At 36.5% G+C, this 19,264-nt stretch overlaps 1 protein-coding gene across 6 annotated transcripts in view; it reads right to left on the bottom strand.

Moving 5' to 3' along the window:
- EXOC2 (exocyst complex component 2) overlaps window positions 1-19,264 on the bottom strand; it is a 127,182-nt gene that overhangs the window by 88,001 nt on the left and 19,917 nt on the right. For 2 of the 6 annotated variants that reach the window (XM_064426149.1, XM_064426158.1), the window contains exons 4-6: window positions 18,860-18,986; window positions 8,914-9,027; window positions 4,613-4,737 (exon numbers count right to left, since the gene is read on the bottom strand). In XM_064426149.1, coding sequence (XP_064282219.1) covers window positions 4,613-4,737; window positions 8,914-9,027; window positions 18,860-18,986 — 366 coding nt within the window. Of the gene's footprint in view, window positions 1-4,612; window positions 4,738-8,913; window positions 9,028-9,174; window positions 9,314-9,696; window positions 9,929-18,859; window positions 18,987-19,264 lie in introns of those variants that run through there. The other 4 variants (XM_064426179.1, XM_064426185.1, XM_064426189.1 and 1 more) reach the window with 4 other exon arrangements.

The following is a 19,264-nucleotide window of genomic DNA, read 5'->3' on the forward strand; positions in this document are numbered from 1 at the left end:
CCAATCCCACATTACCAAGCAAAAACAGTCATGCACTAACATTTAATTGGAAAAAAGAAAACCATTTCAAAATTATTCATCAATCTAGTTTGCAAACAGAATCACTAATGAAAAACTGGTTGGCTCTATAGAACCTCTTTAAATTCAAATACAACAAAATTCCTCAAAAGTTTGAAGTGAAGGGACAAATTTATTACAGACTAGCATCAGTTTTTAGCTTCTCAACTTCCCAGTCTGATTCAGAATTGAATATAGCTCAGGTGATATTTTTTGTTTTACTTTAGGAGAAAATGAATTTAACAGACATAATGGCAGCAGCACAGACTTATTCAGCCTGAATCCAATCCTGGATCACTAACATGCTCATACTACAATAAGCCTTAGGGAATGAACTGTAAAAATAGTCTCCTGGAAGAAAAAAACCAAAACTAAATAAAAAAACCCCAGGTATTGGCCAGATTAGGATCTTTTCAGCCAGGTTATTTCAGCCACACCATTCTAGCTTATGTATTAAGAAAGGTAGAAGACAAAAGGCCAACTATAGTCCAAGGTCCCTATCATGCAGGTATTCCCACAGGCCACATATCTGAACAGGAGTAGGAAAGGGAAAAAAGGAACAGTGCTGTAATAGCCAGTAGTGCTTCTTTTGTACAGACTTCTTCCTGAAAATCATAAAAAATGTGTTTGTAGTTGTAACTGCAAAAAAACTGTAGCCATGGCAAACTAGAGAGCCAAATCTAAAACTCAAATTTGCTCATGATATCTGTGTTTTAAAGACATTACAGCATCTTCTTTACCTGCCAATAGAGATTTCGTACTTACATGTTTTTGTATAAGTGAGCGACTGAAGTAGTCATTTCCCTATTTTTTCCTGTCATTTAAATAAGAAAAAAGCTGCAGCCTTAGGTTCATTGCAAAGAGCATTTCAGGAAAACAAAACAAAACAAAACAAAACATACAGAAAGAAAATTAATTTGCTAACTTTCCTAACAACTTCTGTGTGGGACCTGATTTGCTTGTGACGGTAAAATACGTCTGAACTACAAACACATAAACAGCCACCCTTTTAGGAATGCTACATTCTAGGTTGCACTTAGAATTACAGGAAATGAACCAGCTGAACTCCCCAACACTGACAAGTAGGTCAAGTTGAGATAAACCCTGCTCCCCTCAGCTCAGTTTACAGCTCCCTTCAGCTGACGAAACAAACTTCCTGTTGAACATCTCCTCTGCAGAGTCACTGTCAGCCAAGCTAACAGCCAGAGAGACATGGGGATCTGATAAGGCTATTCTATTTTCCCAGAAATTAAGCCAAACAAGGATGGGTTCTGGTCTATTTGAGCTCTTATTTTCTCAGCAAACAGCCTCTAAATCACAAAATACAATAAACATCTTAGGACTGCTTTTTATGCTTTCCATTGCTTATTTATGAAAATATTAATAGTCGTTTAAATGTGTAATAGAGTCTGATAGTACACTGAAGATCAGACAGAACTTACTGGTCCTAACTAATGAAACAAGCTGCACAATAATCAGTAATTCAGTCTTTCCTTAATCAAGGTAAATATATATTTGCAACAAACATTGTTAAATGTATATGAGTTTTAAAAAACATGTATAAAAGCTGTAGAGGAGTATGAAGTAACTGGGCAAGCGTTATACCTCCTAATGTGATCCTCCTATGAAAAGTTATCCTGTACTAATGCAGGGAGACTTAAAAGAAATAACTGCTCACAAGTAGCTCCGTTCTACAACTACAGTGCAACAGACCTGCAGTTTATGAAGCACAACCACTGGGGTTACAAGATGTGTTCTAAGATACCTGAAGGGGAATATTGAGAGTCTAAATTTTTGCCCTCAAAAAACCCTATCTTTAGAAAATAAATTGGATTTTAGAAATCTTCCTAAAGCAAGAGAGTTAAAAAAAAAATCGAAACAAAATGAACTAACTCAGAAAATTTAAATCATATTGGAAGACAGAAGAAATGTATTCAGTAAGGGTTTCCTTTCAGTCACTTTTCATCTGTGACAATTGTATGCTCAACATCAAATAATAAAAGTTTGCAGAACAATGGCTATATCCCTAAGAGTTTGTGCTGAAACAATTGTTCAGCTTTCAAATATAAACTACTACTCACTTCAGCTTTGTTGAAATGCATACAAATTCTAGCTGCACTTTTTAAAGGAGAAAATAAGACATAAAAATTCACCCTTAGGTGTGTAAGGGCAGAAAAGTGCCATCACATCATCTTGCACAATCACTGTCTAGCCAGATTATATTTTCAATTTAACATTCTTCTGTTAAAAAGCTTGAATTTGATAGCTGCATAATGAAGAATTAATGGGGGGGGTTGTTTGCTTGGGGGTTTTTGTTTGGTGGTTTGCTGTTGTTGGTTTTTTAAAATCTTAATCTGAGCTGTTTCTCTAGAACAATGTTAATAATGCTTACTTTTAATTCTCAGCATCTTTCATTTGAGAAAACTGTAGTGATCAAATGTTCTGGAAAAAACTTTGACATCTGGCAGTAGGGTTGGATGATGGCACCAAATAAGTCTTTTTTTTTCTTCTTGCTACTGGAAGCAACATCTAATTTAACAGTTGATTGCACCTATCACAAGTTCAAGTCTTTAAAAAGTTATGCCATTTTTCAGATACACTCTCTCAAAAATATCCTGCATAAGGAGGAAAAACAGGCAAATATGTAGTTCTGCATTCAAAACTGAAATTCATATGCAATAAAAAAGTGGGTTTATTGACTGAAAAGAATCAATAACCCTTCTGCACATGAACTTAGGATAACATTCAACAGAGAAATGTCTATTAAAATGCTACAGAAGAGAGCTGTGACTCATACTGCATCCTCATTAAGAATTTGGGTTCAGAATTTAAAAACTAAGTATTATATTGATGCTGCCTTTGAACTTCAGTGTTACAGTTTTGAATTTATAAGAGTGAGGCTTTAAGTCTATAATTTTCTTTTACAAGAGCATCAAGGCCCTTCTTCCATTATATCACTTTAATTCACTGTATAAACTGAAAGTCTGCTTCCTTTTGAGCACTACAGGGAGATCACTGAGGGGAAGACAAAGCCAATCCATTTTGGTTACAGACAAAAAGTGACATCGAGAACCTCTTGAATCATCCCAAATATAAGCTCACAATTTAGCTAAATGACTGCGCTGATAAACCCTGATTTTAGGTAAAAGTAACACTGATAAAAGTAAAAGACGCAAAACAATATTACAGCTTACTTTTTTTTTCAATTGAAACTATAGTAGTTAGTAAAATAAACAAGGTTGCTTTCCCTACCATTATTTTATTAATATTTCTCACATTACTACTTGCTTGTTGACCTCCTCATTTATCAGAAATCAGTCTCCAAAGGCAAAATGCTACTAAGAGGTGGAACAAAATGAAATTACTCAGTTGTGCTCAGCTTTTCTAAAACCTCACAACATTTATGGCTTGTCTTTCTTCAAATCCTACTAGGTATGTGCTGATCCAAAAAATAATCCTACAAGGTAACACTGTTAGCACTACTTTTATCCATAGCAGCAATTTCTTGAAAACAGAACTCAGTTTTTTAGGTATGAGATACTCCTTATGAAAAGGAAATTTGGTTGTGAAAAACAAGCCACGTTTCAATCTCTATTTTGGATTATGCTTGAGACAATTTAAAAAAGAAAAATAGGATTTCAGTATTTCCAAGATAGAAGAAGTACAAGGAAAGCCTATTATTTTTCCTAGCATTTAATGAAAACTCAGCATAAAAAGGTGAAACAATGCCAAGTAATGGGTCTTAGAATATTTTCTTATAAGTACCACCACATTCTTCAGATTTTCTGCTAAATTCTTTAATATTTTTGTTATTGAACCTTGTTAGATTTTGGCCAAAGGGGTCAATGACCAGGATGGATAACCAGCATAGCGGTAAATGACAAACCTATTGGGGATGATTTCCTGAGCACTGTTGCTGTCTCACCCAGACCAGAGCCTCCCTAGACAGGACTACAGTGGCCCACAGTGAGGTTTGACCTGTGAGACCTTTAATGCTTTAAGTGTGTCTGTGTGTTTCTATATACAATAAACATGAATATATAAATGACAATTACAATAATCTCACTACTGTGCTGCATTCTCCCAATGGCAAGCAGAACAGAAAGGCTCTGATTTCCCAAAGCAACAAGTGTCTGGATATTCATATAAATATTACCATTTGACTATTGGATAAGGCATCATAAAATCAAAATTTTTCTGTTGCTAAAGTTTGCAAGCTCTCTTAATATTAACTACAGTTTAACACTTCTCTTTCTTGCATTTGTGGTCTAGGCAATTTGATCAAATGTCATTACATCCTGTAAGATACAGTTGGTGACATCTTTTACAAATAAACCACATCAATACAGCTAGTGACATCTTCTGCAAATAAACCACATCAATGAGTTAGCCAGTTCTAGCTTGTGATCAACACAGCACAGATTTTGGGCTCATTATATAGTTTTAGTACAGACCATTAAGAGAAACAGTATTTTTAGTATTAAATTCAATCTTATATGCACAGGATAAAGGTATTTTCTTTATTCTGTACTTTGTAAGTGCAAAGCATCTTTACCTGACAGAGCATCTTGTGCTTCAAAAAATGTGCTGAGACCTCCTTTGACATAAGCTAGACTCCCTTCATTTTTCTTATTGGCTTGTTTCTTCAAATTCACAACAGCTGTTTTGAGCTGATCAAAACTGAAAACAAACAACAAAACCTCAGAGACATTCAAACAATAAGGTCATCTAATAAATAAACAGAACAAACTACTTGGAAAATAAAGCCACTTTCAGAACAACTACTAGGGGCGAAGTAATTGCTAATGAGTGTTTATTTCAATGACTTGGTTCTTAGTCCAAAGACTTCAGTATTTTAGTTTCAACCCTAAATAGAGGGATTCTCTATTTTGTTTTGTTTCTGAATGAATTCAATATTTTTTGTTGGTTTGGACATACAGCTCCCAATTGAATACAATATTAGTGCAAAACAAGAGAAAAGCTAAACAGATCCAAGCTTTATGAAGGTATGGTTTTTATATGCAATCTGCTGAAATATTTTTGAAAAACACTTCATAGGGCAATATTAATCACCAACTCATCATTGCTGTTGGTATGGTAGCTTTCTTTTTTATCTGATTTTCCAAATATTGCTTAATTTTTTCCAAGTTAAAATTTGATTTCACATCTTTATCTTTTGCAAGCACCTGCAATTAATTGAGAAGCCTTATGTTGTGAATAAATTTTCATTATTTGTATGTAATTTTTTTGGTTGATGATGATTAGTATGACCTCAGTAGTTATATTACTTGATTAACTATAAAAACACCACCATGAACAAGCTCAGAAATACAAATACAGCACATGATTTTCATCCTTAAAGTCATTCTTCTGAGCTGCCAGCCAAAGCTATCTCCATAATACAAAAAAAAGTAAAACAAAAATCTGCACTACAACTCTGTGAGGAGAGGGATCAAGGAAGTAGAAAACTAAGACATAAGACAATTCCATCAATATTCTGCCCATTTTAAAATAAGAGCTGGTACAAAAAGACACATTAAGAGAATAAACCAAATTTTAGCCCAGGCAATGAGAAGGATATCCCCACCTGCTGGGAGAGAAAGCACACTGGTACACTTAAAAGCACTTTTCTTTTTACACTGATGATGTCACAAAATTTTGCCTAATTTTCTGATTCCATCTGCTGGTCAGAAAAAACATTACTCATTACCTGGATTGGTCCACTTGGGCATATGTGAAGAACTTACCAGCAGCATTTTCAAAATAATGAAAATCTGTACAGTTCTCCTTTTAAGCACTTTTTCATGTTACCTGATGATCTCACTACATGTCAAAACAGTTTATTTTTATTTAACAGGATATTGCCAGGATTAAAAGAATTAGTAAAAAGGATGTTATACTGATTTGTTAAAAAGAATATCCTTCAAGGAAAAAAACAGACATAAGCTAACCAAAATGTCAGTGCACCGCACATTCACCATTTCCAATAGCTAAGGTTATATAGAGGACAAGAACTAAACCACTGCTGCATTTCCAGAAAAACAGCACAAATTATATGGGATGATATTTATACAATTCCAGAATATTTTTAAGACTACATATGTTGAATTGGGGAAAAAAAAGAAAAGTAACCAAAACAGTTTTTCTACTTCTTTATTTAAAGATATACTTAGATTCAAAACATAACTGGATTCACCCTACCCATTGAGCATTTATTCCTGTTGAGTTTTACAGCACTCTTGTAACTTCAACACTAAGATTTGGATTTTATAAACCAATATAAATGGAGTTAATATGCAAAAAACTCCAGATTTCATTCAAAAGTACTAATTAACACTTTTTATGTCATTGGATAGAGGAGATAATTACTTGAAACTGTTGACATGCAAAGACACAAACTGATGGAATTTTTTCAGCAGAAGTATGAAATACCTAAGCTGACACTAGACAAAGTGTTAAAAATGTTTTGTCTTTTCTAAAAGCACCTAACTCATTCAAGCTGTATAGCCACAGACGTTTATACTCTCCTGAGTTTGTGGCTCAGCTCTCACATCTTTCTTATAGCAGTGGCCATAGGTGGGCAGAGCACTTCAACTGCAGCTTTAACAATGCCAAGCAGAATAATTATCTCCATATTTTACCTAACACATTGCTGCTGATACACCCCAGAAGATGCTTTGCACTAAACAGTCAACTTTTGCAAACACTGAATTGTCTTCTATATGACTGCTTTCCAATCCCAGGTGTGTACTCTCCTGCTTGCCTTCCCCACACCCCTTTGAATCTTGAATTTCACAATTGCTACAGCCACGGCTGCCACTGGTTATCACATCCCCTGCCTCGCCTGCAAGAGTCCTACTCAGAAGAGCAGCACCCCTGAAGACCCACACTGCAGCTGTGTTAGAAGTCATTCCCAGAGCTCCTCACAAGCCTCCTGGGACTGCTACCCCTCCTTGTAAATATGATGGACATTAAAGTCTTCTACAAAAACCATGGTCGGCTCTCTGGAAACTTCTCCAAGTTGCTTAAGGAAGATTTTGTTCACTTCCTCATGTCATGGCAATGTCACCTATTCCAGACTCCTGAAGAACATCTCAACCATCCTGCTCCATTAACAGGGCCCATATATTTATTCCAGCTGTCTTTCACATGAAGGTCAAGTTCATCTCTTCTGGGGATCTTCTTCAGGTGGCCTCTTGCTATCCTTCCCAAAATACTAGGTACATGAGCTAGCCCACTTTATTCCAGTAGTATGTTTGTCTAATTCCATGTGGAGTTCTGTTTCTTACTTGATTCTCAGACAGCACATGACTGTAAGGTTAGACACTTCCAGCTAGTTTTGTAATTACCTGCAGCATTCTTAACGCTGTCATTGAACCCACAGGTAGCACCCTGTCCCTTCATTTTACTGCAGGCTATTATCACCATCCCCTGATAGTCCGAATTTAAAGTTTTTGACACCAAAGTGCAAAACTGCTGGCTCCCACACTCCCACCCCACTTTTTCAAATTAATTCAGTTTCTCACTAGCAGTCTTTTTTCTTTAGTCATGGACCCAGCTGGAGAAGCAAAAAGTGCTGCTTTTGAAACCAGGGTTATAGCCATCTGTGAATCTACAGGACGCATCCCTATTACCTGAAGATTTCCCCTTCGCATATAAATCAAATGGATACCTAGGCTCCCACACTCTCCACTGTTGTCCCCAGTCTGCAATCACTTGTGATCTGTTCTGCATCTCTCTGGGCAGTGTCCCTGGTGCCCATATGGATGAGCAACAAAGTGGAAACAATCCAAGGGCCAAACATCGAGAAAATTTTTAACAAAGACCTACATCAAAAGCTGTTTACTCTATCACTTAATTATCCCCAATTTTTAAAAAACAAACCGTGATGATCCCCAAAGTTATCAGATTCTGACAGACAGAATTAATTTGGAGTAACTCCTCTTAGTTACTTGATTTCAAAAGATGCTGTCACTGTATGTGTATGCATTAGGTAATCATGTTCTCTTGCTATTCTGACCCTTTAAAGTACCATCGTTTTGAGAGGAAATTTAAGTATTTCCCAAACATAGTAAACGGCTGTTTCTTTAAAAACTAAATATCCTCCCACCCCCAAAACCAAGAAGCAACCCACCCCTTTTCCACTAGTAGGAAATAAAACTAAAACAATTTGTAAAATTTTATTTTCCATTAAAATACCAATCGGAGTATCTAGCTGAAAACAAGAAATGAAGCTCATCTTCTCTATTGAAAATGGCTTCCAGTATTATGTGAACACATAGCAGGTATAAGTTCTGGAATTCAATTATACATGTAAAAATATATTTATATAATAGATAAATAGTATGTACATACTATGAACTCTATTTCTAAATTAAGATTTTAATTGTCAAGATTTTTAAGGGATTTACCTCAAAGATTCTACTTGCTTGTTCAACTTCTGCTACTACAGCATTTTCCACAAGTGTTAACTACAACCTAAATGATAATAACAATTATAGCAATCTGTTCAGTGCCTATAACCTGTGTCTCTGTTCATGACTTAACACCTGGAGATTCCACTCAAGGCCGTGTTAACTTCTTGATTCCTGAAGTTTGAAGAAAGACAGCTTCCATCTGATATTGGGGGTTGTGAATATAAAAAAAAAAGCCATCATAAATTAGGTCTGGTTAAAAGCAAGGTCTTTCTCAGAAGCAGATTAAGCAAACTGGTTGATTCATGTTTCAGGCCAAGCAGACACACCAGAGACAATTGTGACTGTTTTACACACAAACCACCACTGACACATCTACTGCATAATGAAATACCATCAGCGACTTGCATTTAAAACAATTACTTATATGACAGCAACAAACCTTGTTGTTGAATGATTCTCAATCAGGTACCAGGCAGCAGAAAAGTTTTCACTTGTGAAATCAGCGCTCATCCCAGGAAACAGCGACTCTAAATCTTTTTGAGGAAATCTGCCCCTGAAAAATGAATATTCATTTCTTCAGTGAAACATAGCCTTGTAAACAGACCTTGTTTACAATTAAAACATTCACACAAAAAACTCAAACTAATAACAAACACCAAATCATTTCCCTATAAGATGGAAACATTAACTTGTAACTCACCTTGAAATTAAATCTGCTATTACAGACACATGTAACATATCTGGGAGAGACTGAAATCTATTCTAAGCAAAATTCATTTTACCATTTTAATTTCACAATTACACATAAGACAGAAATTTTGTCTGTACAAAGTGCTTCTACTTAACTTTAAAATGGTAAGACATGATCTCACACAAGTATTGTCTATTGATTCCTAAGCAGCAGAAGTAATAGAAACATGAAAGGGAGATACACTGAATATACTTCCATTATATACAAACACTGGAAAAAGTACAATATTGAAGTTAAAATAATTCTCTTGCAAAACAGAACACACTGATCTGTTTGTTCACCATACACAAAACAAAGGAAAAACAACTTATCAAGAGGCAGCCATCAGGTTCTCTAAGTTTTTATGCAGTCTTACAAATGCATGAAGAAACCATGTGAGCAATTCCTTGTGAAAACAGATTCTCTACAACAGCATTTTTAAAACTGTAAGTAGTTTCTAAGATACTCATCCAGAAAATTTATTCCATTTACTTTAAGTCTGCATAATAAAAATATTTAAAGCACTTTTTGATGAAAACACAACAATCTTCATCCCTCAGTCTGGACACACACTCAACACTTGGCCATATTCATTCCACCATGCACTCAATACATCACCAGGTGCACTTCCTCCTCTCATCTTCACCACCAGCTGCATCCCATCTTCAGAGACTAATTGTGGCAAACAAATCCACTTGTGGTCAGCCCTAAATGGGTCAGTCAGGTGGACTAGATGGACTTATGTCCCTTTCAAGCGAAATATTCTCATCTATTCCAAAAATTTACTATTTCATTTTTGGATCACAACATCCAACTCAAAAGACAATGAAGTCCCTCTCTGATACTCACAAGTTAGGTGAGCTTTGTTATACAAAGTATACTGTAAGCAAATGAAAATCTGCCATACTTTGCATTTGAGAGAAAACTTGGGTGGGAGCAGCAATACAGAGTCAGTTATAAAGAATTACATTTAACACACAGGGAAAGCCATTTAAATGGACACAAAAGCAGTGATTTGTTAGTTTTACTTTTTTTCTAATCTAAACATATTTCAAGATAGTTAAAGCTGTTTTTATTACAAAAAGCAAACAGCAGATTAAGTGAAACAAATCTAAAGGCGGGCACATTAAAAAGTATAATTATATAGAGAGAAGTTGTTTCCTGGAAGTTTCTTTTCATACCAAATGGCCATTAGCACAAGCAGGTACAAAGGACCTACGTACATAATGACATGGTACAGAAGTCTTTCATCAGTAGCACCTGATTACAGCAGGGGCATGAAACAATACATTCTAAAAACCAGAAAAAAAAAATCAATTGAGATTCAGGGAAAAGTGATGACAGATATGAAAAGTAGAGATACAGGGAAAATAGTGTGAGAAACAACTGCAGCAGGAAAAAATGAGGGTCCCAACATCTGCCTGTGTTCAATTAAAAAATGATGATGTTAAAATAAAACTTAAGACAGAAGTAGTGAGATTCAGGATTTTCAATGACCTTAAATTTCATGAATGACAGTAAGCAGAAAGTGTTGATGGATGTAAGAAGAAAGTTTCAATTTATTCTTCATTTAAAGACAATTTAAGATACTTTATTTTACCCTCCAATTAGTCAAAAATGCCCAGTAGGAACATGAACTTGAAGGATAGCACTTCACATGTGATACACAGTACAACTGTACAAAAAAACATTTATATTTGATCCACACATGGTGACATCTTTGTGGACAGCTGCATTTTTTAATGCTAGAAAAACAAAACCGAGAAAACAAATTTGAGTTTTTGGGAGAGATTTAGACATTCTGTGCAAGCACTATTTAAGTGAATGCAATCAATACAGAAGCATAATTTCACTCATATTTTCAGAATTTCCAATGTTCTCCAAAATCAAGGGACAGATATAATACAAAAAGCACATCCACTCAAATATGCCAATACCAAATGCTACTCATAACTGCAGGTTTGTAAGGGATATGCATGACAATTTAAGCCTATGCATGAGCTATACAATTCCTAGGGGGAAAAATAAAACTATTTTTTAATACATACATACATACATACATATATATGTATATATGTATAAAGACCAAGATAGACTTGTAATCAATTACTGCAAATGAATCTTGTCTACAGACAGAGGGACACAAATGAAGGAAATTTTTTTCAGTTTGATGTTTGGCTGCCTTGAAAAGTTATTAGGAGGTTTTTTTCCAGCAGATGTACCTGTGTAAAACCATAAATGCTTTTATCTGCACAGACATATTTTAGACATAGTCACAACAGACTAGAAACATGAATGTGAATGTGTGAGGTATGTTAACAATATGTTATACTGTATGGTTTAGTACCCTTATTTTTATTGTACATTTTACCAGTAGTTTTCCCACTAACAGATATGCTACAGCTTGCTACATACAGACTTGCTACAGCTGTCTTCAAAACTAAGTGCACACTAAAATGCTCACACTGAAAGCAACTGTGTTTTTAGAATGTCTGGCCAGATGCATCTAAAAGAAGACTGACTCCACATACATACAAGTTTGTTTCATTAACTTCCATTACTAAATTCAATAAGTCAGGTTTTGGAAGTATTTCTCATGAAAACTTGCTTACTGTTTACTTATAAACAGGCCCATATGAGGCTTGAGAAAGTACTTCTGGTTTATTCTTTCCAGCATTACAGGGTGAAGATGAACCAGTAGCAAAAGCTTAGATCATGATGGCATGCAATTAAACTGTAAATAATTTCTCTGTTGATTTGCTCATTGTACAAGAATCACTTCATGAAGAATACTTAATCATTATTTAAAAGTAATCACTGTAAAAGAAACTGGGAACCACAAATTGAATCCAGAAAATCTCAGAGAAAGAAGAGTGAAGCTTACCACCCTTGACAACCCCAAGTATTACACTACCTTTACAAATTTCAGCAAAGGTGCACATACTGGGTTTGTATACTACTACTTTCTGCTTGGCACACTATTTTACCTAGAATAGAATTAGATCTGATACTAGACCTATAGTTAACATTTTAAAATAGTCTTATTTATGTTTCAGCAGCAGTTTTAAATACAAAAGAAATTGAGATTTCACATAGTGGTCATATTAATGAGCATTATAATAAAAATACATTTGGTTACAAGCCACTATACACTTTCACTTCCCTCAACCACATGCTGAGTATAGTTAATAGAGTCATACAACATTAGATGTAGTGGTCCTTGCTTCCATGTAAAGGCCATGCACATTTACTTTGGATTCAAAACAGGTGTTCAATTCACTTGTACCACAAGTGCCCATCAACAGAAGTCCCTCCTTGCACTAGTTCAAACTTCAGGCTCTGTATAGACTAATAGCAATAAACCTAATTTAACAGTACGGGATATATGGGCTCTTACAAATTCTACTACAGAACTTGCGTCCATACACAGCATTTATATTCTCCGGAGATTAGCTGGAAATCTCCATGGGTAATCACAGCCTCCAAGCAGTCACAACCAAGTAAGAGCAACAGGGTGCAACAGATACTAATTAACAAAGCTTGACAATGAACGCAGTTCAGTAAGTAGCATTTTTTCTGTTAAATTTGTTTTGCTCCCAGAACTTCAGGATCTTATAGTAATAATTTCAGCATATATGACAATATTTGCAGATTAAAGGTGTGTTCCAAAGCAAGATACAGACAGCAAAAGGTAACTTGAAGCTCAGTTCCACAGGAGTTTACAAAAGGTCAAAAGGAGCAACTTTAAATAAACACAGATTCTGAATAGCAACCAGCATAAAGAAGCTCCAGCTAGAGCTGCTGTACACTCCCCCTCTGTCTGGTACCAGTCAGACTCCTTCAAGCTGGCTTTGTACCAGCTGTACTGTGTTAATAATGCATGCAAAAAGATCAGCGTAAGGGACACTGGTGTAGACTAAACATGAGAAATCAGAAGGTGCTAACAAAGGTCTCTCCAATAGCAACAAGGCAAGCATGTACTCTGGCAATTCCTCCCTAGTAGCACTGGATTCAGTAGAAATATGAAAACAAAGTGGCAACTGTATTTTAGAACTGGCACAATGTGGTAAGAGAAATCTACTATGAAATTATAGGCTGGTAGCTGCAGCTGATGCATCAACCTAACAAGCAGTAAGTGCTACTTTATTTTTTGATATCATAAAGCTAGGACTATACTGCAACTCTCTTTTGTAGCTTTCAGAATTTTTTTGCATGCATCTCTGTGATCAAGTTTCCACACACCCATCACTTTCAATGATGAAATTTACTTCCTTTTCTTGCAAGCCATTTAAAAATAAACATCTCAGCCTCCAGAAAGTCTTTTCCTATCTCGTGGTAGCAAGTTGACGTTTACCATTAGGTGGCAGCGTAAGATCATCTGTTTCTTTCTCCAGAACGAACTGTTTTGGAAGCTGGCGTGGGAAGAGGGAAGCATCTGTATTGAGTGGGTGGATACAGAAGTATGTGGAATGTACTTAGCATGTCAGCCTTTGCTTTCATGTACGAGATGGATCCACCAGAGTGACCTCTGCTACATGCAAAACAACAAACACTACTCAAAAATTTTCTAACCACCACTAGGTCTGACTGATGTTACTGTTTTACAGAGAATGAATTTTCTTAGCCTGACAGAGTAGTTAGAGGAGTCAGGGAACCCTTAGTTAAACAAAGACTTACCATGCAGGAGGAGGAAATACGTGGTACATCGGAACAGCAATTCATTCACAAATATCATGTAGATCTAAATTTTCCATCAACATATTTAACCAGTGTCTATGAGACATAATCTCTCTCAGAACCATACAAAATTCTGAATGATCTTGTGTTACCAATCTGCTTTTGTAACAGCTCTAAACTGCTAAAACAAATCAAAGTACTGCCACATAGCTGCTAAAGTCAGAATTTTTACACCAAGTTCCACATTTCTCATACTGAGACAACTACTCTGAACACTTTTCTTCCTGCACAGGTGTACCCTTTGCTGGATTAAAAACTGGATGGCCGTGTCTAGAGAGTAGTGGTGAATGGAGTTACCTCCAGCTGTTGGATGGTCACTACTGGGATCCCCTAAGGGTCAGTACTGGGGCCAGTCTGGTTCAGTATCTTTATCAATTATCTGGACAATGACATCGCGTGTACTGTAACTTTGCAGATGACAACAAGTTGGGTAGGAGTATTGATCTGTTGGAGGATAGGGAGACTCTGCAGAGGGATCTGGACAGGCTGGATTGATGGGCTGAAGCCAGCTGTATGAGGTTCAACAAGGCTGAACCTTGCTTGTGTCACAACAACCCCAGGCAGCTACAGGCTGGGGGCAGAGCGGCTGTAAAGTTGCCTGGCAGAAAAGAACCTGGGGGTGCTGGCTGACAGCAGCTGAACATGAGCCACTGTGTGCCCATACGGGCAAGAAGGCCAGTGCCATCCTGGCCTGTATCAGCACTTGCGTGGCCAGCAGGAGCAGGGCAGGGATTGTCCCCCTGTACTCAGCACTGGTGAGGCCTCACCTTGAGTGCTGTGTCCAGTTTGGGCCCCTCGACTCAAGAAGTACTGAGGTGCTGGAGCACATCCAGAGAAGGGCAATGGGGCTGGTGAGGGGTCTGGAGACTTCTAACTTCTGTGAGACGCTGCTGAGGGAGCTGGGGGTGTTTAGCCTGCAGAAAAGGAGGCTCAGGGGTGACCTTATGACTCACTACAGCTGTCTGGGAGGAGGGTGTAGCCGGGTGGGGGATGGCCTCTTCTCCCAGGGAACCAAGGACAGGACAAAGGACACAGCCTCAGACTGTGCCAGGTGAGGTTTAAGTTGGACATCAGGAAGAACTTCTTCCTGAAAGGATCATCAGACATTGGAATGGGCTGCCCAGGGGAGGTGGTAGAGTCACTGCCCCAGGAGGTGTTCAAGAAATGGCTGAACATGGCACTTGGGGATATGGTTCAGTTGACAAGATTGGTCTAAAGTTAGAAGCAATGACTTTGAAAATCTTCTTCAACTGTAACAATTCTGTGATTCTGTGATTCAATGTTTCTGTAAGGATTCCTGGCTACATCTGCATAACACAACAGCAAGGAATACCCCCTGGTGAGGAAGATGGCACAGACCTGCTCTGAACTGAAAGTGAGCATAAAGGCAGTGATAGGACACTAAACCTTTGTATATCACTTTACCATACTAAATATTAAAAACCAGAATTCAAAGATTAAGTATTTTAAATACCTATTTTCTGATGGGAATTGAATATCTCACAGCATAAACACAATAGGCACTAAGTTACATCAGTGCCAAAAAACCCTTATCTGACTGGATCAGCTCTCTGTTTTAGAAGATGAATGAACAACTTTTAGGAAGAGAGGAGAACAAACATGTGCAAACACTCTTCTGCAAATACATTTGTGACTTCAAGGGTCACCACCACCAAAACACACAGACCAGCAAGTTCAAGTTTCATTATAATAGAATTGATTTTTTTTATTAGCAAGTAAGATTCTTAGTTACATGATGCAGGAACTGCAACTAATATTTGGAAAATGTGAAGAACTTATCAGCCAGCAATTATGTACACTTACTACTTGCTAAACCTGCAGGCTGTAAGATGATGGCCTGAACATTATGTATACACATGGAGTTAAAATACCTTGACTGTGTATGTAACATTTAAAATACCTTGATTATGTAAAAGAACAGCCAGGAGGATGACTTCATATACATTGCTGTCTTTTTTGCATCCTTGCAATATTTGAATATGAATATGAAAGCACAATTCCAGTGCATATTCTGAGTATATTTATGTTACTCCTACAATGTATCTATAGACAGTATTCTAATTATTACTAGAATGTCAGACCAACTATTGCATATTTCCCTTAATTCATAGTTCAAACCTTTTGTTCATCTAAATCTCAGTCACTCCCAATTAAAATCCTATCATCTATCTACTGAGTCTGAATAATTTTTTTTGTCCCTGTGCATGCCTTTAGCAAACTGCTGTACTGAAGCTCTTCTTTTCATTACGTACAAGGTCTTTTTTTCTCTTATTTCAAGGTCTCATTTGCAGCACCTTGAAAGCATCCACCTGAATGGTTCAAAAGCTACAATTAATTTTAAAACAGATTTTAATTGGACAAAGTACTATAAAAATGTTTTAAAAAGCCACAAAAAGAACACTTAAAGCCAAGTATAACCCATATTAAAAAAAATAATAAAAAAAATCACTCAAAAAAGCCCCTACATCATTCTCGTGCTGCAGCTTGTCTTTTCTGTATCATTTGCTAATACCTGATAATCACTTTCTACAGGGAGGGCTTCTTTCTCTTGCAGTCTGTAGTCTAATCACCTTCCTCTGCCTTCTCTTCAGTGTGCTCATATATACTTCATTCCTATTCCATTTTATCACATCTGTTTTTCACTGTTTTTCTCCCTGAGCTTCTCAATTAATGTTTCTTTTGTTTACCACTATTTGCATAATCAACACAAGGCACTCCTTTCCCTTCCTTTTCAGCCATCAGGCTGCAAGGGCTGTAAATCCCAACAAGCCAGACGAATGCCAAATGCTTCAGCTTCAAAATTAAAATACATACCTATTTGCACATGTTTAAAGAAAACCTTCAAAGAAACCGAAGGTATGAATAAAAGAGAGATCCATAATGTTGCATACACATATTCTTTCTGCATAACCAACAGTATTATTAGGATCATATTAGGATGTCTTTTATTTTAAAGCATCCTAACAACTTCTATCACTTCTAGTGACAAATATTCCTGTATCTAGTAATGGCTATTGCTAATTTTTTGCATATTCACTGTCTTTCTTAGTTTACAATTGCCTTTTTTCACTACCTTGTACAACTTCTCAATACTTACCCATTCCATATGTAAAGTATTTTCAATTGTGAGTTTAGCTAAACTGTATGGTATTAAAGTTTATTTTATAGAAAATAAATGTCACATTGCTCCAATTTATCATGAAAATTATGGAAGATTTTCCATTGAGAAGGCATTCTTTAATTAAACCCAGAATGTTCATCTACAGTCAGAACTGTGCTGTCAACACTAGCACAAGGGCAGACCAGGCTTTCCCACTCTTTCCCCTCTGCACAATGTAACCCCTCAATTCCTCCACACAACTACTTGTTTTACTGCTCAGTGATACATCTCTCAAACTGGTGCTTGCCATAATCTTCCTGCTTCTCCTGCAATGAACCTGGAAGATCAAGAACAATGAACTAGGCTTGATATGCTTATCCAAAGATCTCCCAATTCCCTCCCTCTACAAAAGATTATTTCCTAGCTGTATCCACATGTTTCTGATTTATTTATTTGCAAACAAAGTTTTACGTTTCAGTAACACATTTTATAATGCTTTCAGGAAAAAACATTCTAAATTTAACATGATTGGTTTTCTATTGAACAAACATCCAAATAGATAACTCTAAATTAAGCAAATCCTAAACTAATGCAGTTTAAGTTTCTATATGGTAATTCTTAATCTATCATATGGACAATGTCTTAACTATAAGTAGCAACTCAAGAGAATCAGCTAACAAAGCACTCACTGCTAGTTGCTGTGTAGCACAGTGGTAAAATGGATTGTTATGGGGTTTTTAATTTACATAAAGGGGAGGGAGAGTGGAAGAGTGACAGAAAATTTTCTAGTAACACATTGGAATACTATCCATAGTATGAAGGTCCACATTTTGTCAGGGTTTGGACAACTAAGGAAAATGAAAGAATTACCTGTTACACCAAAGAAAAATACTTTAACAGATAAAATTTCCAACCTATTACAAAAAATTGGGTTAGTACTTTGAAAAGAAAGAAAAACATATATTCAAACTAAGAAAGAAATCCACATCCAGAGGCTGGAAGGTGGTGTGGATCCACTAGAAATCCCATATGGATTTTGGGAAAGTGCAGCTTTCTCATCGGAACAAGGTAAGAATGGACACTGCAGATTTTTCCCAATGCACTTCCCCTCACAAACGAGTATTCAAGCAGATGAGACCTTCGTAATAGTTTAATTTTAAATAGCCTTTTGTTTGGTAAAGCTGGTGTCTTGATTGAGAGAAGTATTCCTGATGCTATTTCTAAGAGTTGGGCAGGTTTAAAGACCCCTAATTCCATTTATCATTCACTACAAAGTTACTATTTCAGACAAAAAAGTCATAAATTCCACCACACTTAAGAACTAAAGTATGAAGACTGTGTGCTGTAAAACAGTATTAGTATTTCAATAAAATAAACTAGTTGATGTGGCATAATAAATCACATTTTACAGTGCAATTGTAGCAACAGATAGCAATCTAATATCCTTAAAAGCCCCGTGAAACTCAAATGCAACAGTAGGTATTCCGTAACTACAATGTATAAATCTGAAGCCTTAGGTTATTTACCAATCCTCACAATCAAAACATCACTGGGGTTCAATATACCAGGCTTTTAGATTATCTACAGTTCTAATTGATGATCCAAAATAGAGGATTATGAAGCAGGATACAATGTCCACTAACAACTCAGAGTACCAAATAGAATACTAGCAGCTAATAGATGCATGTGTTTTTAAATCCTTCCCTGCCCTGCAAACCATTAAACTTTCCTGGAATTCACAAAGACACATATAGAGAAAACCACTAAAAAAGGGGATTAAAGGCACTTGGTACTCACTTGTCTATCTCAATACCAAGCGGATTAGCTGGACGTAAGGACAAGGGGGGAATCCCTTTGTTCCTGTCAGTGCGCATGTCATAATAGTTCATTTCATCCACCCAGACAGCAGACTGATCCAAGATACCTAGCGAAAACAAAGCACAGATCCTTAAAACAACAAGGGCAGTCCAGCACCATCAACTTCTAACATACTGAATTAATTTGAAAAATCCTGATAAATATAAAATGCATGCCTAGGTAATATATTGAAAGATACATGGCAAAACAACCTGGATGCAATTATGCTAAATTATTTTATTATAGCTGCTGAAAAGGTATTCATGGCTGGGCATCAAACATTATCCTTTTGCAGAGTGCACAGTTTCACGTACATTAGAAGCTTTTTCCTGACCACAAAGTATT

The sequence above is a fragment of the Passer domesticus genome, chromosome 1 (assembly GCF_036417665.1).
Source record: "Passer domesticus isolate bPasDom1 chromosome 1, bPasDom1.hap1, whole genome shotgun sequence".
NCBI classification, from domain to species: domain Eukaryota; kingdom Metazoa; phylum Chordata; class Aves; order Passeriformes; family Passeridae; genus Passer; species Passer domesticus.